The sequence below is a fragment of the Sander lucioperca genome, chromosome 22, assembly GCF_008315115.2.
Source record: "Sander lucioperca isolate FBNREF2018 chromosome 22, SLUC_FBN_1.2, whole genome shotgun sequence".
NCBI classification, from domain to species: domain Eukaryota; kingdom Metazoa; phylum Chordata; class Actinopteri; order Perciformes; family Percidae; genus Sander; species Sander lucioperca.
Genome location: NC_050194.1, coordinates 19508948 through 19532543, shown reverse-complemented (window position 1 = coordinate 19532543; position 23596 = coordinate 19508948). Strand labels below are relative to the sequence as shown.

Genomic DNA, 23596 nt, shown 5'->3' with positions numbered 1-23596 from the left:
AAGAGTTTGGTTTTCTCTGTCACTTTAAAGGTGCAGTAAGCGATGCTGCACTAAGATTGTTGATATTTAAACTCAACTGCCAAACAACTACACCCCCCCCCCCCTTCAGAAGCTCCACCCCCAGATTCATGGACCAATAACATTGACATACTGTGAAATGGGTACTAATTGGGTATTACAATAAGCCTATATTGGCTAAGGAGTCAAAGATACCTTGAAAGTTGTTTTATTGCCCTGTATGGAAGAAGCTAAAAGGTCCAGAGCTGAGAACAGCTGACTAGTAGGTTCATATTGGAATTTGTACGTTCCCATTGATTTGTATTTTTCCATGTAATTGTGTTTGTTGTTTCCATCGAGGACCACTTTGGAAATAAGTGTTAGGTTCTATCCTCTGAGATGTTATGTCATGATACTTTGAGTTGTTGTGCTTTTAAATTCCTAATAAAATATATTAAAATAAAAATATAAATTGCATTTAACATTGTGAAACTAACAAATTAATTCATTTGTACTCTATTACATAAATGAAAAGTTGCTATTGTTTCCCCTCTGGAACAAAATTTACTGTGTTTTCAATTTGTCTGGCTTTTGAGGAAATATTATGTAGATTGTGTGTATATGTGGTGGTGATGGCGCAGTGGATATGACTTGGGTGTGGGAGATCTGGGTTCAATTCCCACTGCGATACATCAACCAATGTGTTTCTGAGCAAGACACTTAACCCCTAGTTGCTCCATAGTTGTATGGCCTCTGACATATGTAGCAACTGTAAGTCGCTTTGGATAAAAGTGTCAGCTCAATGACATGTAATATGTGTGCCTTTATGTTATATCATCAGTGCATACATTATGTGTGTATATTTGTCAGCTTTGTTTATCCCTGTTTTATATGACCCCTGCAGCGCCTCCCCCAGCCCTCTCAAAGGTGTATATATGACTCCAGAAGAGAGGTGCTGACACAGAGAGAGAACAGGGGAGGTGAAAGAAGAAGAAAATAAAAAGGAGCTGGGCTAATCCAAACACCAACTGACATGATACCTATAGTATCTGCTGGACTAGATGCCCTCAAGTGTTCCCCCCTGTATGCCTGCGTCTAGGTTAGTGTATGTGTGCACCACATTTGTCACTGCATATGTGAATTTCTGTCAGTATGTGTGACTGCTTCTGTTCAGGGTTTTAGTGATATAACATCGCACCTGGTGGCTGTATTGGGGTTTCCTAGCTCTTAAGCCACTGTGTGTGGACCTTTTAATGTGATTATATTATATGTTTTAAATTATTCTAATAGTTAAGTGTTTTTTGTAGAAGAATTTGACAGAGATTTGACAGTGAAAATTGGCACTGTCTATTCGTTGCTTTCAGCCATTTCCTCTCTGTGTCTCCAGGTCAGATCCTTTGTGTGTGAGAGAGAAGGGGGCATTTGTGATCTTTTTTTATACTAACACTGAAGGGCGCCAAGGTTAAGCAACCTTGACTGTGAAGCTGACTTCATAGTAGTCTGGATTGACAACGGTTCATTTACCAGATAGTACCGGATGTCCCTTACCTTCTGCTTTCTTTGTGAGAGAAATGACATGCAGCAAAGGGCTGCAAAGGGCTGCAGGTCTGAATTAAACCTGCAGCGACTGTGGTGATGACTGAGCCTCTGTACATGGGGCGCACGCTCTACCAGGTGAGCTACCCATCTTCCTCCATAGTCCTAGCCGCTGCACCGTAACTATGGTCTCTTGGTTTACAACACTTACAACTTGAGTCTAGAATTACAAACACACCAGGGGGACTAGAGGTTGTAATAGAAAAATATAAAATATCTTGTAAAGCTTACAGTGGTTATACGTTTTAACAGTTTTTTTTGTTTGTACATTCAGATATCTCCCCCCTCCGGTGTTGCAGGAAATTCCACCGGATGCATGTATGTCCATTTCCTTCCGCTTTCTTTGTGTTGGAATTTTAAACTGGATTTATGAGGACTATGGTTAACTGCTCCTCAGATCTCTGTAGGGTAAATTGAGACAGCTAGCTAGACTATCTGTCCAATCTGAGTTTTCTCTAGATTTTCAGTGGGTGTTAAAAAATATATAACAGAAATTAAGCCATTACTAATTATACTAGTTACTCCTGTGCTTTCCCGCCATTTAAAATCTATATTATTTTTAATTATTCATCCAAAATTCCAATGGCCTCCACAATAGTGAGTGGGCAAGCCCAAAGATGATTCTGGTTGTCCTCATAGAATCAGGGTTACAATGAATAACATTCATTAATTATAATTACTATTAATGAAATAACTCTTCTTTGCTACAGGCTTTAATTTATTGTTATTCCTGAATTGGTTGAACTTATTTGTGCTGTATATGTTTATGTAAGATTTGCTTACAATTGTGTTTCTGTAAATGTTGCTTAATAGACTCATTTTGTTGTTAATGTAGACACAACAATCAAACATGTCTGCAATATCCTTGGCACATCAACTTGATGCATGACCTGAAATTGGGTTATTGGATTTGAAGCTAATGATTAATAAATAACTTTATTTAACCTGAACAGGAATGTAAGATGGAAGGAGGAAGGATGAAGGGGATCATGCCACACAGAGTTTTATTGTTTTAATCTTTGTATTAGTTGCTTTGTTTGTATAATGCTATGGCTGTGTAAGTCCTGTCCCAGATTCTGATCCTCTTAATGTCAGCCAGAACTCCCCGTCATGGGACCAGTTACTTTGTGGGTCTTGCAGCTGCCAGAGGGCCGCGTTGCTTGCAAATACACACACATGGACACGCTGTACACATAAAATCAAAACATGCACCACCCATGCAGGAAGGATGTGTTTGTTTGTTAGAGAGTTCAGTGAAAAGGGAAAATGATGGAAGATAAATGTTTAAACATGCTGCAACCTTAAACTCACATGCAGAAGATGGAGAAATGTAAAAGTAAATGATTTAGTGCGGTGCTATGAGAGAGGCAGACGTGCAGAGACCTTGATGGGACAGGGGTCAAGCCTGGAAAATGTGGAAGATATTCTTTCCTGTCACTCACTTTCCTGTAACCAATCACATCCTTCTACAGGCCAAATGCCGCCAAGTTAAACATGGTCCTTGGTCTCCCAGATTTTCCTCTTATCAACATTTAACATTCCAGAGGTGAGTTAACTTCTTCAAGTTTAGGTAGTTATGCTGTATTATGGAGCATTAAACAGCATTATAGAGCATTAGCAACATGTTGTTGAAAACAGAAGACGACAGAATAGGGTGTTATATAAACAGTAAATCGGGTTACCGGGGGCAGGGGTTAGTGTGCTTTATTGTGCAAAAAAAGTAAGGAGAAAGAAAGGAGTTGGGGAAACAAGGACTTTGTTATATAATAAAAGTGAGGCATCACAAGATCTTGCAATTCCCTCACGAGTGGACAAAAACTGGAAGACGGTCACGCTTAAATTCCTCAACATATTACAAATCTAACATTCAGCCTCTCTGCCGTTCTCTCCGTCCACAAGGGAGAGCACCCTCGGCTAAATGTCATCTTGTGTAGAGGTGAAAGGCATGCTTTATTGTTCACCCAGGAGCAGTTAGTCACAAGCAAACATATTCCTCTATCACCCTCCGTACTGTAGTAGCTCAGATCCATTTGTATCCTCCCCAGAGATCATGAGACAGAGAAATTAGCAAAGTTACACACAAATTAGTGCATCTCTGATCTCTAAGCTCAAATCAAAGCTGTCTGTCCTGTGACAGCACTAAATAACGCTCAATGCCAGGCCAATACAAAACGTCAAATAAACTGGACGGGTCCCGGTGACCCGAAGGACAACACAAGGGTTAAAAACGCTTGTTTCTGATTCTGACTGAAAGTAGGTAAACAGCCTCTTATTTCTTTCCAACTGTATTGGGATCCTAACAAATAATCATTAGCAAAGTTACCATGAACAATAGTCAGAATGGACATGATTATGAGAATAACACTAAAAAAAATGTTTTCCCTTTAAGTCAGTTGTCATGTTTTCTTTAGTTCTTCCCTCCATTTTTTGTCTGTATTCTTACTTCCTCACTCCTCTTCTTTAGGATTAAAAAATTACGCTGAATATTTGCCAAATCAACCCCAAAAGCAAATTCCTTTTAATCCTTCTTTTATCTATTAATTTCTCCTATCCTTCTTTAGTCTTTGCAGCAGCATGTTCTGCGACCTCAAACCTTGGATGCACTAAAAATTCTAATCTCCCTGCCCATGAAACACAGTCCATTTTTATGAGTCAGGTTGCTGCAATATAATAAATATAGATTTGATCTATAACATGAATGCACAAGATGTGAGCAAGACTTCTGGAAGCTGTGCGTGAAAATTAGGATCTCTGCTGTGTTCCTGTGGGCAAATTATTGTTTTGATCCTTCTTTGCATGATAGTGTAAATTATTTATTTTGCAGAAGAGAAAGCATAGGGAAACTGAAAGACATGTAAAAGGGAGAGGGAAAACTTCTCCATTGATTGCTCGAAGATAAATTAAAAAAGAAAAAGAAAAAGAAAAATCTGACACACTCAAAGGCATCCCCGGAGCATGGATTGGACGAGACACAAAGAGCACTTATTACCCACCCCTCCACAGCTGCTGTACCATTAGCTCTTTCACAGTGGGATTTGAGAGCAGGGCAGCGATGATGACTGGCCACTTGGATTCCTAGACCTCCTCATATATACTACTGTACACTTCCAGGTCCACTTCTATCACACACAACCGCTTTAGATTAACCACCGTGGACCGGGAATGGATTCTAGGCTCCTGATTGGACCGGGGGTCTCCACACCGGACCCGACCGCCCGGGCACCCTGGAACATCAGCTCCATCAGTCCGCACCGGCTCATGGAGCTGGCTCCTGTTGCAACAGCTGTGAGTATCCGGCGCTCTTCTTTTAGTTTTTTGGTGCTTGAAGGAATACCTCGGTTAGAATGGAGAGTTTTTGTGCGCTGCAGCGATGCCATGCGTAACCGCGCCACGATCCCATCCAGAGCAACTAGGAAGCAACATCTGGCAAACATTCGAAAGAAATAGTCAGGTTTATGTTTATGTTTTCAATCCTCCACCAGATAATTTTAAACAATTCCGTATGAGCGAGGTGTGAGTGAGATGTTAACTCTGTGAATGAATGAATCACATCTTCCTCTTCTGCGCATCTGCGCTCCGTTCATTCACCACCGGAGCTGAATGAAGGCAGGAGTAATTAAAGCGCAACTTCCGTCATCTCTGATGTTTATCCAGCTTATAGCCTACTGCAATGGTTGTAAAAAAAGCTGCTGTGGGTTTTCTATATATATTTGTCACCTCTGTGATCAAAGCATGCATCCCTTTTTTTGTGACAACACCTTTGCTCACCTTTCATGTCAATCATGAATTCTTTCTTATAATTATCTTAATTTGTGGTGGGTTTAGGGACCTCATCTCCTGTCAGAATTCCTGTAACATTTCAGAGGACTTGTTTGTGCACAATAGTGACTTTTCGTGTGTTATTGAACTAAATAGTGTTTATACAGTAGACCAATTTAATCACAACGTGTGCCCTCCCATAACAGACCTAATACACACAGTGTCCTAATCCTAATTACCACATGCAGTCTGCATCTTAAATTCAGATGTTTATTGTCCCAAAAGAGGAAATTCAATTTGCAGAAAAGCAGCATAAAAACATACAACTAATTTGGATGCTGATTTGGATTGTTGGTTGTAAATTAGTACACATTTCTATGCCTTGAAAGTCAACATGTGTTGAGAATGCTTTCATTACCAAGTCTGATGAATGAGACTCCATCTCTGTCTCCCTCTGCGTCGGACAGTGGGATTGGTTTACGTCTAGCCTTCAGGGAAATCTTTTTATACAGATGTGTAAACCAATACAGCGGTGTATCCACCTCTGCACTGTACGTAAAATAAAGAGCTGTTTGAAAGACAGAGAAGCAAATGGGGGCACCACTACGGTAAATATAGTTCAACAAGTGTGAATGGTTCAGTTCGGACTTTGAAGTTCAGACCTGCAGGTTTCAGTCTCTGTAGCTTTTGTGGTCTAGCCTTCATGGTGGGAGTGCTGAGAAAGCTGATACTAAAGCCGGAGGGCAGCTTCTACTGAGGCAGATGGGATCTTCTACTTCGTAATAAGTGTGGTTTTCATTTAAAAGTGTTCTGTGTTTTTTCTCTAGAGCCCTCTTTTCTTTTTACCACTGTTTGTTGCCTTTTTCTCTTTTGATCATTTATCAAATATACAATCTCTGGATGATTGAAAAATATGGGTCCAATTTATGAATGCGTATGCGTCTAGGTGTGTGTGTCCGTGTGCATATATGTGGATTTGCGTGTGTGCTGGTGGCCCTTTGTGATTATGTCCTCTGACTGCTCTGCAGATTAGAGTGTGTTGGCTGGTAAACAAATGAGTTTGCCTCTGAAGTTGCAGATAACCACAGCAAATTTATTGAGTGATTAACGACTTTCTCGAGACGTGCAGCAGATACAGAGGGCAGATATTGTGCAGTTAAGAAGCAGAAGAAGGTGTACTTTATTCATCCAGCAAGGGAAGATTAAATTATTATTATTATGTTTTATTATATATATATATATATATATATATATATATATATATATAGTTAGTGCAGCATTTATCAATACTGTAAAGTCTCTGGACTATTGAAAGAAAGGTAGAAGTAGATTTTGATTGGTTGTTTTGACATTAGCATTCACTATGATAAACTATGATGAAAGTTAAATCAATCGAATACTGACACAGATGAATTTGCCAGACCACAAGGTTTTAATTGTGCATACTAAAACTAATGAAATGAAAACTCAATTTCTTCATCTACTTTCTCTAGCCAGTCCTGCCAATAATCTGTCAGCTGTGAACCAAAGATTAGCCCAAATCCTAATGAGCAATTTGTTTAAATGTATCCTTTTCCATCATCTTGTACTTTGTATCAATGTGTTTATGTCAGGTATGACAAATGTATGCAGAATCACATGATCATTTTCAGTGAGATTAACTGTGTTTCAGTTTCATATATTACATCAGACAAAACAATAAAAAAGCAGTACAACAAAAAATGTAATAACTCCTTTTGTTTTACTGTCTTGGCAACATTAATTTAAACATGTACCATATACTGTAGCAAGCTATCTATCATTACGATATGCTTCCACTGAGAGACAGTAAGGGATATGTAAGGGATAATACCTGATTGTAATAGATGGCAGAAAGCAAATAACCACCTGAAGAGATTTAAAATGGAAAACGTATTCCTTCGTCAGGTGTGTTTTTTTTTTAAGATTATTTTTTGGGGCATTTTTTCCCTTTATTAGATAGTGACATTGGATAGACAGGAAAGATGGAGAGAGATGGGGGATGACATGCAGCAAAGGGCCGCAGGTCGGACTCGAACCCGGACCACTGCAACGGACTCAGCCTACATGGGGCGTACGCTCTTACTGGGTGAGCTAGAGGTCGCCCCAGGTGTGTTTGGTTTTGTATGGTTCCTAGAAATTAATTGTTCCCTTCCAGCCAATCAGAATCAGAATACTCGGTGCCTAAAGTACAATAATGAATTATCACCTTTTGTTTTATGCAAGTAAAGCTCTTCCTTTACTGTCAAGGCTCAGTCACATTGTCCTGTGGCTCTCTGTTGTAATATGACACCTGAGTGGCTATAGACCTGTTTCTAATGAAAATACATTTCTCTATTCTAAATGAGCCATTGCTCTGATTATAAGCATGCCTAGAAGTACAGAGCGAAGCCCTTCTGCCACGTTTATTAAATTAGTCTTGGCTGTTACAGAGTGATTTGTGCACATATGTTGCATATAAATTGATAACAGTAAATGTGTTTGTGAGCATTCAAACACATGTGCACAGCTGTTAATGATTGTATGTACGTGTGTGTGTGTGTGTGTGTGTGTGTGTGTGTGTGCGCGCGCACATGCATGCTTTTTATATTCAGATTTAATTCCTACAATGGATGTTTAATTCTCTGCCTCTATCCCACTCTGTCTCTCACTCTCTTCTATCCCTAATCTTGTCTTCTTTATCCCTCAGTTTGTCTCTTTGTTTTAAATCACTGTGCATAAGACAGCCACAAGACCATTTATATTTATATTTCTTGCTCTCCACTGATGAAGGGAAAGCCAGAAATGCTGTCACCTTGGCTTCAGTACGTGCTCACAGACGTAGTGTATTGAGAGACATTACCATCCACTATTTACCATCTTCAAGTCCTAAACAAACTGCAGTGGAGACTTCTATGCTACTCACCGTGCCTCTCCGTCCTCCTAACCGTGTGATTGGTGTTAATCTGGCCCCGAGCCGCTAGAGGAAATGAGAGAAAGCAAGAGGAAGGACAGGAGTGACAGAGAGAGATTTGTGGAACAGACGTAAAGGAGGTAATTAACAGGGATTGGGAATCAGCAGCGACAGCGGAGATGAGAAAGAGATTCAGCAGGGAGGGAGTCAGGGATGTGAAAAGAAAAAAACAGGAAGAAATTAAGCAGGGAGGGATGGGAGACCTTGAGTGATCCACTTTGTCACATATGACGTTGTCAGACCAGATCTAAGTGTGATTACATTCCACACACACACCCCTGCATATCACCTACACTCCTTGCACCTGTCCCCACAACCTTTTCACTCATTTGCTTTCATAACCACTCCATCACATTTTACTGTACTACAGTTTTTCTTGATTGCTTTGACCTGCTTAAAGAAACTGGGATCCACTCGTTTTCATCATCACTGTCTCAGCAGAGCAGAAGACACCTCTTGCAAATGTGTCTTTCTCATTGGATTGACACATTTTCCCCACCCTTTTGCAGAACAGTTAACACGGATGTCATTCAAGCAGTCCAAACTCCATTGTTTTAGCTATGGTTACTAAACAAAAAGCATCTGTTCCTAACTATTAGAAACTACCCAGTATGAAATCACTGAAGCACCTGTTTGACACTCCTTCACACAAATCTTCAATTAGCAATCAGTCTGCAGGGTTAGGCCATGTGGCCCCATCGTCAAGACAGAAGAGACTGAGTATCAATAGTGGCTATTTCTTATACTCTACAGTAATAGATGTTTATACTTTACTGTAATATATTTTATATTAATTTTATTAATTTCTTATACTCTAATAATTTTTATTTTGGTTTGGTTTACATGTATTTTGTGTAATATTTACAGTATTTCAGTTTTCAGCCACAGTTTGAAAATAAGAATCAATGGAATCAATAAAATTTGCATCAAAACATTTCTGATTCTGGATCCAATTCTTTGCAAGAAGGCAAATTTGACAACAAATGGCACTGGCATGAAAACTATGTACAGTCATAGACTACAGTGACAAGCAATGGTGCACTGATTCGCACTGAGTGCTGTATTTTGTATTTTGTTGTCCACTGTGTAATGGTTGATTGGAAGAGCTCATACACTTGTTTGCAAGTTCTATTGTTTGAAGGCAAAATTTGCTTTTGTTGCATATTTTAAATGTTTTGGCACGGTTAGAGCCTTTTGCAAACAAAATGTGTCATTTTGACCATGAGTGCCACTGTTTCGGCCTGTGTTAAATGTTTTGAAAATGTGGAGTTTGAGTTGACTCCTGCATCAAAGCAATCAAGAAAAACTGTAATCAAATGTCATCCTTTTTAGTAACAAGAGCTTGTGATTCTGTAGAAAAGTAGGACTGATGAAACAGATTCTGGACACTCAGGCACATTTGTGTAGGCAGACAAACACACACACACACACACACACACACATGCACACTCAAATGCAGCGGCAAGTGTAGCATTACTATTTAAGGCACCACACAAGGATTAGTCAAAGGAGACTTCTGTGTTCTAGGAAGATTTAGTGTATGTAGTCTGTGTGTGTGGGTGTGTGTTTCAGCATGTGCGTGGGTGTGCATCTGCTTGAAAGAAACACAGCAAGAGACCAAAGGAAGGTGTTAATGCAGGAGAGTGTGTCGCGATGACTGAAAGGAATTCCCAAGAGGAGCTTTGTGCTCTGAGGTGCAGCGGCTTCCCAGAAAAAAAATGCTGCTGTCAAGTGAAAAAAAAACTTAATTATTCTTAGAAAGTCAGCTTTTAGGGAGTTATAAGAAACAATGGACATTTTTTTTAGCTTCATTACTATTTTTTAACTGCACTTAAAGGGTTACTACCATTTTTTTCAACCTGGACTCTATTTTCCTATATTTGTGTGTGTAAGTGACTGATTTGTGAAATTGGTCCAGTATTAAGCTTGAATGCTGTAACCGGCAGCCACAGACCGGGCTGCAATGTGACGTTATGGGGCAAATGTTCAGCGTCAATTTGGTCCACTAAAAGTGCTTTATTTTAACACTGACAGGCTGAGAATATTGTAAGTGTCTGACAAAATTATGGAAAGGATCCCTACATAGATAGGCCTTTTTAAAACCTCTTTAAGACCTTTCTGTTTAACCAGAAACATCTCTGAGGTCGCTAGCGCTAAACCCACCAGACTCCATTTAAAAAAAAAAAATCAATACTTTTAGCGTGTATAGAGCCAACATATTTTCACATATAAATCGGTAAACTATGTGTTTATTTCAACCAAAACTAGAGTTGTGATGGTTGGAAAAGTGGAAAGACGACCCAAAACGGCTTATTATTATTATTATTATTATTATTATTATTATTATTATTATTATTATTATTACTATTCATCTTCCTAAGAAATCCATGTTCCCAAGCATGAAAACTCACCAAACTAGACACACAAGTCCAGTCCTATGCCAAACTCAATCAGTGCAATTTGTGTGCTAATTGTCCTGATGGTGGCGCTACAACATCCATCTAAAATTCTAAACTTTAGAAATTCATAACAAATCAGCTGTTCATGCTACAACATCTCAATTTACGCCAAACTGTAGCCCAAATAGAGGAGAAACTGTACTCCGCTTTTACCTAGTGGCAATTTTGAAGTCAATCACTCTCTCAAAAACTGCAAAACTTCTTAAACCTATGTATATCCTCCCACATTTTTGTTTCAATTGACACCAAATTTAAGCAACTTCATCTCCAGACTATCCTCCACAAATTTACCATTCAAATTTTTGATTTATCAAAAATTTTGCTCACAGTGCATTAAAACGTTTTATTGCATACCATAGTGTAAACAAATCCTGCAATTTCTTCCAAACTAAATCTTTGATGTTCATAGAAAAAATTCACAACATTAGAAGATTACTGTAGATTTGGTGTGCAAAATTTCAGAATTTCATCTAAAAAAGTGGATTTAAAACTTTTTTTGGAATTGTGTCCTCATCTACACATTGCACTCAATGCAAAATAGAGCATCTTTAAACATCAGTTTGGCATTCATTGATCTTTGTGAAAATAAATTACAGGCATCTTTATAGTGTCTTAACCAAGTACACAAATTCTCAGAATTGTCTAATGAGAAATTCATTTTTACAGCACTTTAAAATTCTGCATTTTCACGCAAGCCTGCTCCTTTTCTACTAGGAACAACGCCCCTTGTGACATTACCCAGGTAATCAAGTGAGATCAGTGCTTGCCTTTGGAGCCGAAGATTGGGAGTTCAAGGTCCAATGGTTACATCTTATCTCATAATCAGCCATTGTGCTTTGGACACCTTCCCTGCGAGTTTGAAATGCTTGGTCCCGACTATCGCTGCGGAGCAGCCATAATTTAGTTTATTTTATATAGTTTTATTTTGTTTCTGTCGACTTTGAATGAAGTGTATTTTACGATGCTAAAATTACTGTGCGTGAGTGAGTCTGGTGCTTTGGCGAATGCAATTTCGCAGATGTTTTTATGTTTAAAAAAAGGATCTTACTCTTTAACAGAAAGGTCGACCTCCTTAGAAGTCCTTTCCATAATGTTGTCAGACACTTAGAATATTAATCTGAGCCTGTCAGTGACAAAACGAGCACTTTTGTGGAGGTAAATACAAGCTGCACAATTGTCCTATTAACTTACATTGTAGCTTGTTTCACCGCTGCCGACTGCAGCGATCTCGCTTAATACTGGTCAAAGATACAATGTCAAAGATTGTTGTTCCAGTCACTGAGACATAAAAATATAGGAAAATAGGGTCCAGGTTGAAAAAAACGGTAGTTATCCTTTAAGTAGTTTTACTTTATTACAATAAATAGGTACATATTGTACTTTTTATTCCACTACATTTATTTGATGCTTATACATTTGTACATTTACAAGTTTGAAATGCTTGTAACAGAGTATTTCTACACTGTTGTATTATGTATTGCTACTTTTACTTAAGAAAAAGATCTGAGTGCTTTTCCACCCATGTACAGATGTGTTTGTATGTGTGTTTACAGCGTGCCCCACACAACAAAGTGTGGGAAATACAAGGTTCAACTGTGTAGGAGTTAACAAGCAAAAACTGACTCACAGCATCTCTTCGAGCTCTTAAAATGTTTCCCTGTTGAGTTCCCAGTGACCAAAACTTTCTCACCAAAATGCAGTGTATGAATCCTTGAGGCCCTGAGGGCTGAATGCATGTCCTTTCTCGTAAAACATTTGAGAATTATTTTTAAATATTTAAAATCGCGCATTGCAACATTGTGTTAAGAGCTTGCAGTCTTGCCTTTGTGACACATTGCTACCCTTTGTTGTGCTTTACCGCTACCAACTGTCAGTGATCAGTGTATCAGTATCAGTGAAATAGCATGACACCAACGAGTTAATGTGAATTGTGCCGCCAGGGCACTTTTGCGGGAGCATGATACAAACATGAGCATTGCTCCATAGCACAACTAGTGGTCAAAAGCTCTGCAGCGTACTTTTAAATACAACGTTGAGGTGCTGCTACTTCTAAGTATTTCTATGTTGTGCTACTTTGGATCTCTACACCACATACAGTACATTTAAGAAGGAAATATTGTATTGTATTATCTCTACATTTTTGTGATTGCTGTTCCTAAGATTTTCCAAAATAAGATATATCAGTTTGCAGTTTTCACTACAAATGGTCATGGTCCATTGTGGTATTGCTTCTTTTCCTTATCAGTAAAGGATCTAAATTTATTTTCCACCTCTGCTTATAGCCGTTTACTCGTTCTATTGTGTAAATCTGACTATTAAATTTCCTTCACAGCGATGATCCTGAGACCTGCCATGAATCCAGCATTGTTTTTGTAATGACATTGCTTTCTTATCATCACTTTATTTTATGATTCTAACACCACAGGTTAACCCTTCCTCCCTGTTTTTCTGTTTCTAGGGTTCCGTGGTTCCAAGCCACGTATTTCCAACAGTAGATGTCCCAGACTACGCTCACTACACCATCGGTATTGTCATCCTGGTTGTGGGCATCACAGGCATGTTGGGAAACTTCCTGGTCATATATGCTTTCTGCAGGTACTTTTTTGTACAGTTTAGAATGAGCTTCCTTCAAAAAACTTGTTCAGCATCACTGTTTTTTTTTCTATGTATCTGTAATAATGAGATCATTAGTTCAATATTAATGACAATATTTCAACAGCTGTATGTGTTTTTGTGCTTGTAGGAGCAGGAGCTTGCGGACACCATCCAACATTTTCATCATTAACCTGGCAGTCACAGACTTTCTCATGTGTATTACTCAGACACCCACCTTCTTCATCACCAGCATGCACAAGCGATGGATTTTTGGAAAGAAAGGTAACACGTACATTTAAACTTTTTACACTTTTAATATATTCAAAGATGCTGCACATAGTACCTAATACTACAACAACAACAACAACAACAACAACAACAACAATAACCTAAACAGACAAATTATATTATGATCACTCTTTTTAAAATGTATGGACACCGTTTTAATTCCACAGGGACCTGTAATGGTTCCCTACCCATTTGAGTGTGACCTACAGTTCAAGAAAGATTCCGTGCGCAGACACACGCACGCACGCACGCACGCATGTACGCATGCACGCATGTACGCATGCACGCACGCACACACACGCTCACACACACACACACACACACACACACACACACACAAACCTGCCATCCTCTATCATCCTTTTGTGCTATAGTGGAAAAGCAGCATCCAGTATCCAAATTCCACTGATGTCAAAGAGCAGGCAATAATGCATGTTGGTAGTGTGTTTTACATGAGTGTGTTCGGAGGGGGGTGTACCATAGTGCGCATTATACATCAGTATGCAACGTATTAGGAACAGTGATTAAGAGGAGGTAAAAGAGGCACCACACTCCAATGATCAAACACTGATAGTCGGAACGCTGTGTTTTCCTTCAGGAGTTGTCACACACTCAGAGCCTGAAGGGACAGCAGCTATAAAGTGATGATTGAGTGTTGATTGTATTTTTGACTGTGTGTGCGATTGCGTGTGTGCATGCGTGTAAATGCTTGCACATATATCTGCAAGTGTGCATGAATGAATGTAATAAACGTAAGTTGTACGTTTAGAAACATAATCAGTTAATGTTTTTCCAGCTGTTGTTCAGGAGCTGCATGATCTACTGCCAGAAAAAGGACTTATCCTGATAGTTACAGTCCTTCCTCTTTACTATTTCTTTCACCTCTCCTCCTCTAGCTTGTGAGATGTATGCCTTCTGCGGAGCGCTGTTTGGTATGTGCAGTATGATGACACTGATGGTGATCGCGGTGGACCGTTACATGGTGATCACCAGGCCTCTGGCCTCTCTGGGGATGATGTCTCGCAGGAAAGCTCTGAGCATCCTGGCTGTTGCCTGGGTCTACACAATGGGCTGGAGCCTGCCCCCTTTCTTTGGCTGGAGTGAGTACAACTGCACCTAGACCCTTAAACTGAGTTGTTGATCAGTGTGATCCTCTGGGGGATTTAGTTTTTTTTTGTATTTTTTTTCTCAGCTGTCTTTTTGTCAGCTCCATAAAATAATCAGTGTTGTGGTAAGGCTAGGTAAGGCTTGTTTTTAGCCAAGCCTGATTCCTGGAAATGTTTTTTGCTACTGATGCAGTTGTTGATAACTTGCAGCCCCAACCATACGATTAAGAGGAGTGAGGAGTCAGCAGTCAATGACGACATACATTTTTTTCAAAGATTGTCAATCACCGCAACTGAAAACGTCAAAGGCTTCATGGTGTGGGAAGTAATTACTAAAGTGTGTATGCACTTCCACAGGTGCTTATGTCCCAGAGGGTCTGATGACGTCTTGTTCCTGGGACTACATGACGTTTACCCCGTCTGTCCGCTGCTACACCATGCTGCTCTTTACCTTCGTCTTTTTCATCCCTCTCTTCATCATCATCTACAGCTATTGCTGCATCTTCAGAGCCATCAGGCACACAACCCGGTTGGTACACGCACACTCTACGTTTATTCATGATCCTATCGTGTTCACACTTGCAGCACACAGGCCCACATGCATCGATAAAGACATGGGTCTATGTGTTGATATACTGATGTCTTGTTGATTTACAAAGTGTCAGGGTTTCTCTATCACATTATACTGATGTCTTGCTCAGCCTGGATACTAATACTGCTGCCTGTATGGGTGATGCAAATTGTATGTGTGCACGCAAGTACAATACACATCGTAGTCAATTCATTTAAAACAAACAAACTAAAAGCTCTTGGAAAGTGAAAAAGAACTTGAATTGTCAAATTTGATCTACAATTACAAATTATATTGAAACTAAAAGCAAAAATAAGGTTTCATACCTATGGTGCGTCTGTGTTTGACAGAGCGCTAACAAAGATCAGCTGTGAGGGCAACAGGGACTCTGCAAAGAAGTTCAATAAGATGAAGAGTGAATGGAAGATGGCCAAGATCGCACTCATCGTCATCCTGCTATATGTCATCTCCTGGGCCCCTTACTCCTGTGTGGCCCTCACTGCATTCGCTGGGTAGGTGTGTGTGTGTGTGTGTGTGTGTGTGTGTGTGTGTATGTGTGTGTGTGTGTGTGTGTGTGTGTGTGTGTGTGTGTGCTTTGTCAATGGCCACTAAGGAGATTTTTTTTAATTTATTTTTTTACAGTCTAGTGATGTCAAATCATCTCAATAAGAACTGAAAACCAGCAAAGCACTATGCTTTGGGGGGATATGGTCCACAATTATTAAGCAGTACTGATAGTTTAGGGTTAAATATGTTATTAAAGATACTCTAGTCAAAGGTCATCCATTTAGCACTCCATTTTAACCAGGCAGAGTTTTGATGGCAGCAGATTCAGCAATGCTGTGGATATACTGTAGGAGAGAACATCCAGTGGCTTTTCATTCTAAAGCAAAACAAAAATTATACCTTAATGGATTACCTGACGTTATCTCAAGCAAGTGAATTGAAACCACATTCTGCCTGGCAGGTAGGACATTAATCCTGATTCAGTCCCTTTTAGTGCAAATGGTTATACAGTTAGATTAGGCAAAAAAAATTGAAGAAGAAGAGCTCAGAGCATCAGAGCAGCAGAGGATTCTGAGAGAGCTAATCCTTGTCATAATACACATAAACATCATTCATTAGAACAGATCTATAATCAATATTTTCATTAAAAGAATGTACAAACAATGTGACTATGTGAAACAATGAAAGGCTGTTTGATTTTATAGGATGAGCAGAAAGGCAAGATTGTTTAAAAATGTGAGATGGCTATGTTGATTGGATGTCACCCCTGCTTCTGCAGCATGAAGTCAGTAAAAATACACTGTTTTCCAGAAAGTTCAAGTGCCTATGTATGGGATCTTTAAACAAAAACATGAATGTGTGTGTGACTGTGTGTTTGACTTCTTTGTCTCTACACTAATCCTGTACAAGGGAAGACACCCACCACATGAATTTGTCTCATTTCCTTCCCTCATTTGTCTTCCTCTTGCTAATATCTCTCCTGTCTCTCAGGTACGCTGACATGTTGACTCCGTATATGAACTCTGTTCCTGCGGTGATCGCCAAGGCCTCTGCAATCTACAACCCCATCATATATGCCATATCACATCCCAAATACAGGTATAGTATGCACGCTCAAGTGTTAAGTTTCATTGACAGCAGATTCAATGAATGCTCTGGAAATAACACTATGATGAATTTACTATTTACCCAACCATGATCATTCTCACTTCTCTCAAAACCAAGTTTACTTTATTTTTGTGACCATGAATATGTACAGTATTGCCAAAACAGGTCAAATAAGGCTACAATGCAAGTATAATACAAATGTGTACACTATACAACTACAATATTAAGATAAATTAAACAAAAGATGCTGCAAACAAATCATTAATAAATATAAAGTATCAATAATGATGGTAAAAGTGAAAACCATATAACTCAGTAAAGTTTCATGTGTTCTCCCTCAGGCTGTGACATGCTTTGACATATCTTGCTGCTAGCTGCTGTTAGTTTTCTTCCCAAGTAAATATTGAATTTTATTTTGAAAGTGTGTCGAATTCTTGGTATTGCTCTTTCTCTACTTGTTGTTGGCAGAACTGACACTGTTTTCTCCATGTTGCCAGGTGTGTCTATGTCCACCAGTTTCAATAGCTAGGGTGCTCACTTAGTCCATATTTATATCAATGTTGATCAGTTTCTGGTCGTTCACCTTCTGATCAGCACTTAATAGAATTGAAGATTATTTTTTACTTTGTCAGTGGCGTTTTTGGCACTAAAATTGTCCACATATAGGGTCCTCAAAAGAAGAATTAATGGCAATGTCAAGCAAAAGTTGAATTGGTGGATGTGCAATTTATTCATTTAAGTCAAAAAATAAATTGGTTAAATTATGGATTTGAATCTTTCTCTTTATTTCTCCCTTAGGTCAGCGCTCGCTGCGTATATTCCCTACCTCAGGGCATTGCTGTGTATTACTGGCAGAGACCGTTTCAGCAGCAGCAGTTTCCAGTCCACCCGCCGATCAACCCTTACCAGCCAATCGGAGTGCAAACGCCCCAGCAAGCCCCACAGGGCCTCCCTGTCTGAGAGCGAATCAGTGAGTTTACCTCATATCTAATCTGGTATCTGGTCTCTGTCTTACACTTACAATGGCAAATGCTTTGAATTACGAGTTGCTGATTTTAGTCTAGTGTGTGTGTTATTTTGTCTGTGTGTTGCCTGAAAGGCCCGCTTCTCAGACACGGAAGAGGACTGCTCGTCTCGGACGTCTGTCATTCGTCAGTTGTCCGGTGATGTCAAACAGGTGCGCCCTACCAGCAAGAGGACAAAGGTGAGAGGTCCCAACACTGGAGAGTCTGAGAGAACTGCTGCCCACAACCCCACTGACCCGGCAATATGTCACCTCTCACAGATCACAGTGAGTATTGGGGCCTGGTTTATGTCAACATACTGTTACTTACATACTTTATGGTGCACTAGTATGTATTAAACTGTAGATGTATGCAATGTAAAGTCATGCATTTCTAACTGTACTACTTTAAGTGTCAAATAGGTGACATCAGACTGATAAAGGGCTTCTCACATTAGTTTCATGATGTTTTTGATGGGAGGTTTTGCTTCTGTTTTGTCATTACGTCAAGGCTGATCTTAATCCTCTCCTCCTGAATTTGAGAAGTGAGGTCATGTTGTTTTGGTGTCCTGTTAAAGCCAATATATGTCATGTTTATGTTCAGTATTTCATGGCAAGTAACTAACTCTATGAGGTCATAATGGTTAGAGGCCTTTTTGTAATCCAGGCTTCTTCAGCGTGTAATCTGATGTGGTCATGTTGCTTTGCTCCCCTGTAACTGTATGCTTTAACTGTGTCTCAGTATCACATATCACATGGAGTCTGGTTAACACTCTGAACTGCCCGTTTCTATCTTTTGATGAGTTTTTGTTCACTTTTTACTTTTTTATTTTATTTTATTAAGTCACAGAAATGAGGGTTCCAGAAAGAAAACAGTAGCTCCCAGACTAGTGTGACTTTTACATGATTTTCTATAGGCCACTACCATCCCCTAGACTGGAATAACATAATCACCCTTAATGTCCCCGGTTAGATCTATTGGAGGGTATCAGCATTCATTGCTGTCAGCCACTGTGTATTTGTTTGATACTACCACTAGTAGTTCCACAAAGTTCAAATGTTTCACATACTACACAACCATTTAAAAAGCATTACAATTGTTCATCACATTACATTACATCACATTGCATGCATGCACAACTCAAGAGTTCAACTAGCAAGTAGCTCTGATAGAATGTGAAGTATCTTCGTCTTCCCTGTCATCCAAGTTATATTTAGAAGACGTTGAAGACTTGTCATCTTTTATCCAAAGGGCTTCTTTAGTTCTGATCAAGAGTCAGGTTTTGCTTGTTCTGAATAAAAACTACTTTGTAAGACATTGTCTGACCACTCACTATTGCTTGTAGGAAGGTTGAATAGAAGGGTCTGTATCTGACAATTTCTGTAACTTATTGAAACGGACGATCCAACATTCACACACCCACTTTGCCATGATTGGCTAGCTGTGTGGAGGTGAGGAAGTATGCTTGGTTTGAACTTCGCTCTCAAGATCTCTTTTTTCATTTTTCATTCTTTCTAACTATATTTCTGTCACTTCATGTATACAACCAAGTGCAACATTATGAATGCCTACCTCTTTCCGAGCATAACCTGATCCTAACCATAGGCCATGTTAGATAAATAGTGCTGTAGATGCCTGGTTCAGTGTTTGTGTTGTGGATTATGTGTCAATATGCCTGTACTGTACAACAAATTGCCTCTCGGGGACATTCAAGTTTTCTAAGTCTAAGTAAGTCTTGGATTATGAAACTTTCCATAACCGGTGGGCAAACATGCAAGAACGTCCCTGTTAGACAGCAAATGTTCTTAATATACTGTATTCTTTGTAAATCTTTACAATCATTCACCGAAAGAACCAAGCAGGCCTGCCTGGTTGCACGATCCAAATCTTTGTCAAATCTTGTGATTTTCAGAGTTGTTTTAGTGTATGTTTATAGCTTGAAGGTTGTTGTTGTTTCACGTAGCGACGGGAATTTTAAAAACGGTAACATGCAAATAGTGGAAGGGGAGGAGGATTCCGTCTGAAATAGGTGTCCAATGGCTTATACGCACAGTCTACATCCTGTGAGTCAGACTAGGTAAAACCCCAAACTTTTCATTTTCACTTCTTTGTTCTAAGCATTGTGCTGCCATTCCAATTAAAAAATGACAGGTCATTCTATGGGGGCATTAATATATGGAGCATTTTTTGTCTCTCTGTAATCATCTTAGTTCACAGAAGTAACCCACATGTTGCAAACACACACTGTACAGCCATACTGCCATGCAGGACTCCATTACTGAGGGTCCAAAAACTAATCCAATAATCTGGGAGTTTCAGATTTAATCCACAGCTTGCATGACGCAACTCGTGTTTAAACATACTGCACTTGTTGCAGATGAAGACGGCTGATTGTCGAGGAGTCTCTGACCTCCATCTGCTTCTATCGCTGCACAGAGCAGAGGATATACACTTTTACTTTTGTCTATAATCGCAGCTGCTGCTGCTGCTACCTACTTATACTCTTGCAAAAAATGACAATAGTAGCAATGTGGGAAATAACATATTTCCCTTTGTGATTAGTATAACCTTTGCTATATTTTAATTCTTTGTTTATTTGGTCTTCATTTTTACCGAATATTGCCTATTTTTATTTCTTTAAAGAAACTTCAGGGTACCTCTGAAGTACTTTTAATACCTGATACTTTTAGATTTTAAAGCGTAGTTTGACATTTTGGGAAATACGCTCATTCACTTTCTTGCAGAGAGTTAGATGAGATCGATGCCACTCTCATGTCTGTCCGCTAAATATAAAGCTACAGCCAGCAGTCAGTTAGCTTAGTTTAGCATAAAGACTGGAAGCAGGGTGAAACAGCTAGCCTGTCTCTGTCCAAGGGTAACAAAATCTGCCTACCAGCACTTTTAAAGCTTACTAATTGACACGTATCTTGTTTGTTCAGAGTTGCTGGTTGGACAAATTTTCCAATATTCAAACTATTCCTTTAAGAATGTATTTTAAACAATGCGGGTTTCAAGAAAAAACATGAGATTGTTGGTGCCCCAATTTCCAGTGCTTATACTAATCCTGTTGCTTTTAACACATGATTGTTACTGTCATAAGCAATGGGAGGAAACAACGTGACATACTTTTAAAGAGAGCTCTTTTATTTTAAATGTCCGTGTTTAAATGAAGTCTTGGCTTGAAGTCGCTCTGTTTTTAGTAAGAATGTGACCTAGTGGCTTAAATAGTACAAAAGAGCTTTTGATCCTGACCAACACTATATGGCTGTGTTTATGTGCGTACTGTTCAGACTCTGACAGAGCCTGAAGCCATCTCCATGTCGGACATCAGCCTGCAGCCAACCAGTCATCTGCCTGCTACTGTAAGAGTCCACCTCTTGCCCTGAGCAGTAGATGTGTTTTTCATGTATCAAGAAAATCAACAAATCCCATGAAAAAATTAAATCGGCAAAAAATTGTCAATGTAGAAAAAGCCTGGTTTAGCTTATACGCCTGTGTCATAGAACTCTGAACTCTGTCTGTCAGTAAGATAAATTCCTTGTTGGGTTTTTTTAGGGATTTATTTATTATAAAAAGCTGCACCTGTCCGGTGTTTAAGTCATTTGTGTTTTACAGCTATTTAAAGGGGCATGTCACACATTCTTTAACACTGCTCAATGATTCTACAACATTTAAAATAGCTCAATGAAAATAACTCTGTGCAGCTGAACAAGTGTTTTAAAAGTGTAAAGTAATGTGAAATGGTTTGCATATCTCTTTAGTCGTTCCCTCCCCCGCTCATTCTAGTCGATCTAATCAACCGTGATTTCCATTCTGTCCAGTTTCATTCATTTGCTACTACTCTGACATCAATATTAATCAAACCTTGTGGAAAATCAAAGAAGACAATGTCTTCATTTCAAAAGAAAAGACAGATTGACTCCACGGACAATATTGACTGTAATATAATTGACTATATAATAATATTGTACCGAAAGAATCACCCAAGTTCGAATAAGCTGCTCTGAGTCTAACTTGAAATCATTAAGATTTGTAATACAAATAAATTTGATGTTTCTTTTGAGCAAAACCATATAAAATATTAACAGAGACAATTTGGCCAAAATTACAAAACTTAATTTTGTAATAAAACAGAATTATCCTTTTAAAACATCTACCTAAACATGCTCAGCTATAGTACTTTGCTCTTCTCGTGTGGAGCTATTCATTTCAGGGGGTCAACAGTGTGATACAGTCCAACTCCATCAACTGCGGCACAGCCATTCATCAATCCAACCAATCGATACCTTTAATTAGCTGTGATTGTTTCATGTCTTGCGCTGGCTAGTCAGAGCAACAGTTGATACAACTTCATTCTCTCCCCCACCCTTGCACCTACTCACATTCGACATGTCGAGTTTCAGTCACAATACCTCAACATCTCTCTCTTTCTCTTTCTCTTTCTCTCTCTCTCTCTCTCTCTCTCTCTCTCTCTCTCTCTCTCTCTCTTTATCCCCTTTACACAGGTGGACAGAGTGATGGAGGAGTCTGAGTCAAGGACTTTGTATAAGACTACGTCATCCGTCATTGTAACCTCCATATCCAGCCCGTCTATACTGCCTAGTCCCGCGTGTTTCCAAGGTAACCTCAAATTGACCAAAACGTATAGCCCGGTTGCCAAGGAGCCCCTTGACATAGCCTAACTGGAGACAACATCTTTACCATAAACAGCTGGACAGAAGTGTGTGTGTGTGTGTGTGTGTGTGTGTGTGTGTGTGTGTGTGTGTGTGTGTGTGTGTGTGTGTGTGTGTGTGTGTGTGTGTGTGTGTGTGTGTGTGTGTGTATTTCCCTCCATAGGACCTTTCTGTATCAGCATGCTGTTTGCTAGTTATAATAACTCAAAACCAGAGCATGCTCTCTGTTATTCTTTTGCATACTGAGTGTGTGTGCGTGAATACCCAGTACATTTAAATACATGTGTATGTATTTGCACACATATATGTGTTTTACTTTTTCCGACATATCATAGTGGGTGGAGATGGTGAAAAGTTCAATCTCAAGGGTTGGCTATTGATTTGATTTTTAGTGATTGTTGATTCAGATTCTTGTCATCATATTTGCGTAGAAGAAACCAAAATACATTTTGTCATACATTGCAATGCATTTTCTAAATCTTTTTGGTCTTGGTTTACATTGATGTTGATTACATACAGTATGTGATTAAACATTACCATTAACAAACCATTAGCTGATTCTGGGGCAATATGACTACAACTAAGGGCCATCAAACATGATAAATTAGTTTATCAGCCATATTTTAAACACTACATGCATACTTATCTAGCGAAATAAACCTAAGCGCAGTCGGTCTGTCCATTCTATATAAAACCATGCTTTCTAACCAATCTCTTTTTCTTAATATGAAATCAGTTTCAACTCAGAACCAATTCTCTATACCCACCTCTATAGTCTTTCTATTGTTTGTGGGGGGTTTTTCAACTATACTTGAGCATTTGAGAATATACTATGAATATTGATGCATTAATCAGTATTTTCTATATTAGAATTAAATCAAACGACTCCTGGAACTGGTGGTAGTACTAATCCCACTGAGAATCAACACTCTGCAGATTTAAGCCACTTTAAACTCGTTTGTT

The 23596-nt window shown here is 39.1% G+C and overlaps 1 protein-coding gene across 2 annotated transcripts; it reads left to right on the top strand.

Annotated features, from left to right (window-relative positions):
• Positions 1 to 4580: 4580 nt before the first annotated feature.
• On the top strand, positions 4581 to 22960 carry opn4b (opsin 4b). 2 transcript variants are annotated; one of them, XM_031315359.2, is made up of 11 exons: positions 4581 to 4878; positions 13241 to 13377; positions 13526 to 13659; positions 14562 to 14765; positions 15129 to 15300; positions 15693 to 15854; positions 16840 to 16947; positions 17755 to 17926; positions 18056 to 18247; positions 21251 to 21322; positions 22466 to 22957. In XM_031315359.2, exons 1-11 carry the CDS (start codon positions 4756 to 4758, stop codon positions 22640 to 22642), a joined length of 1653 nt encoding a protein of 550 aa, XP_031171219.1. In that variant the 5' UTR covers positions 4581 to 4755; the 3' UTR covers positions 22643 to 22957. The 2 variants fall into 2 exon arrangements, with proteins under 2 accessions (XP_031171219.1, XP_031171221.1); XM_031315361.2 differs by lacking the exon at positions 21251 to 21322 and having other exon boundaries at positions 4756 to 4878; positions 22466 to 22960.
• The last annotated feature ends 636 nt before the right edge of the window (positions 22961 to 23596 follow it).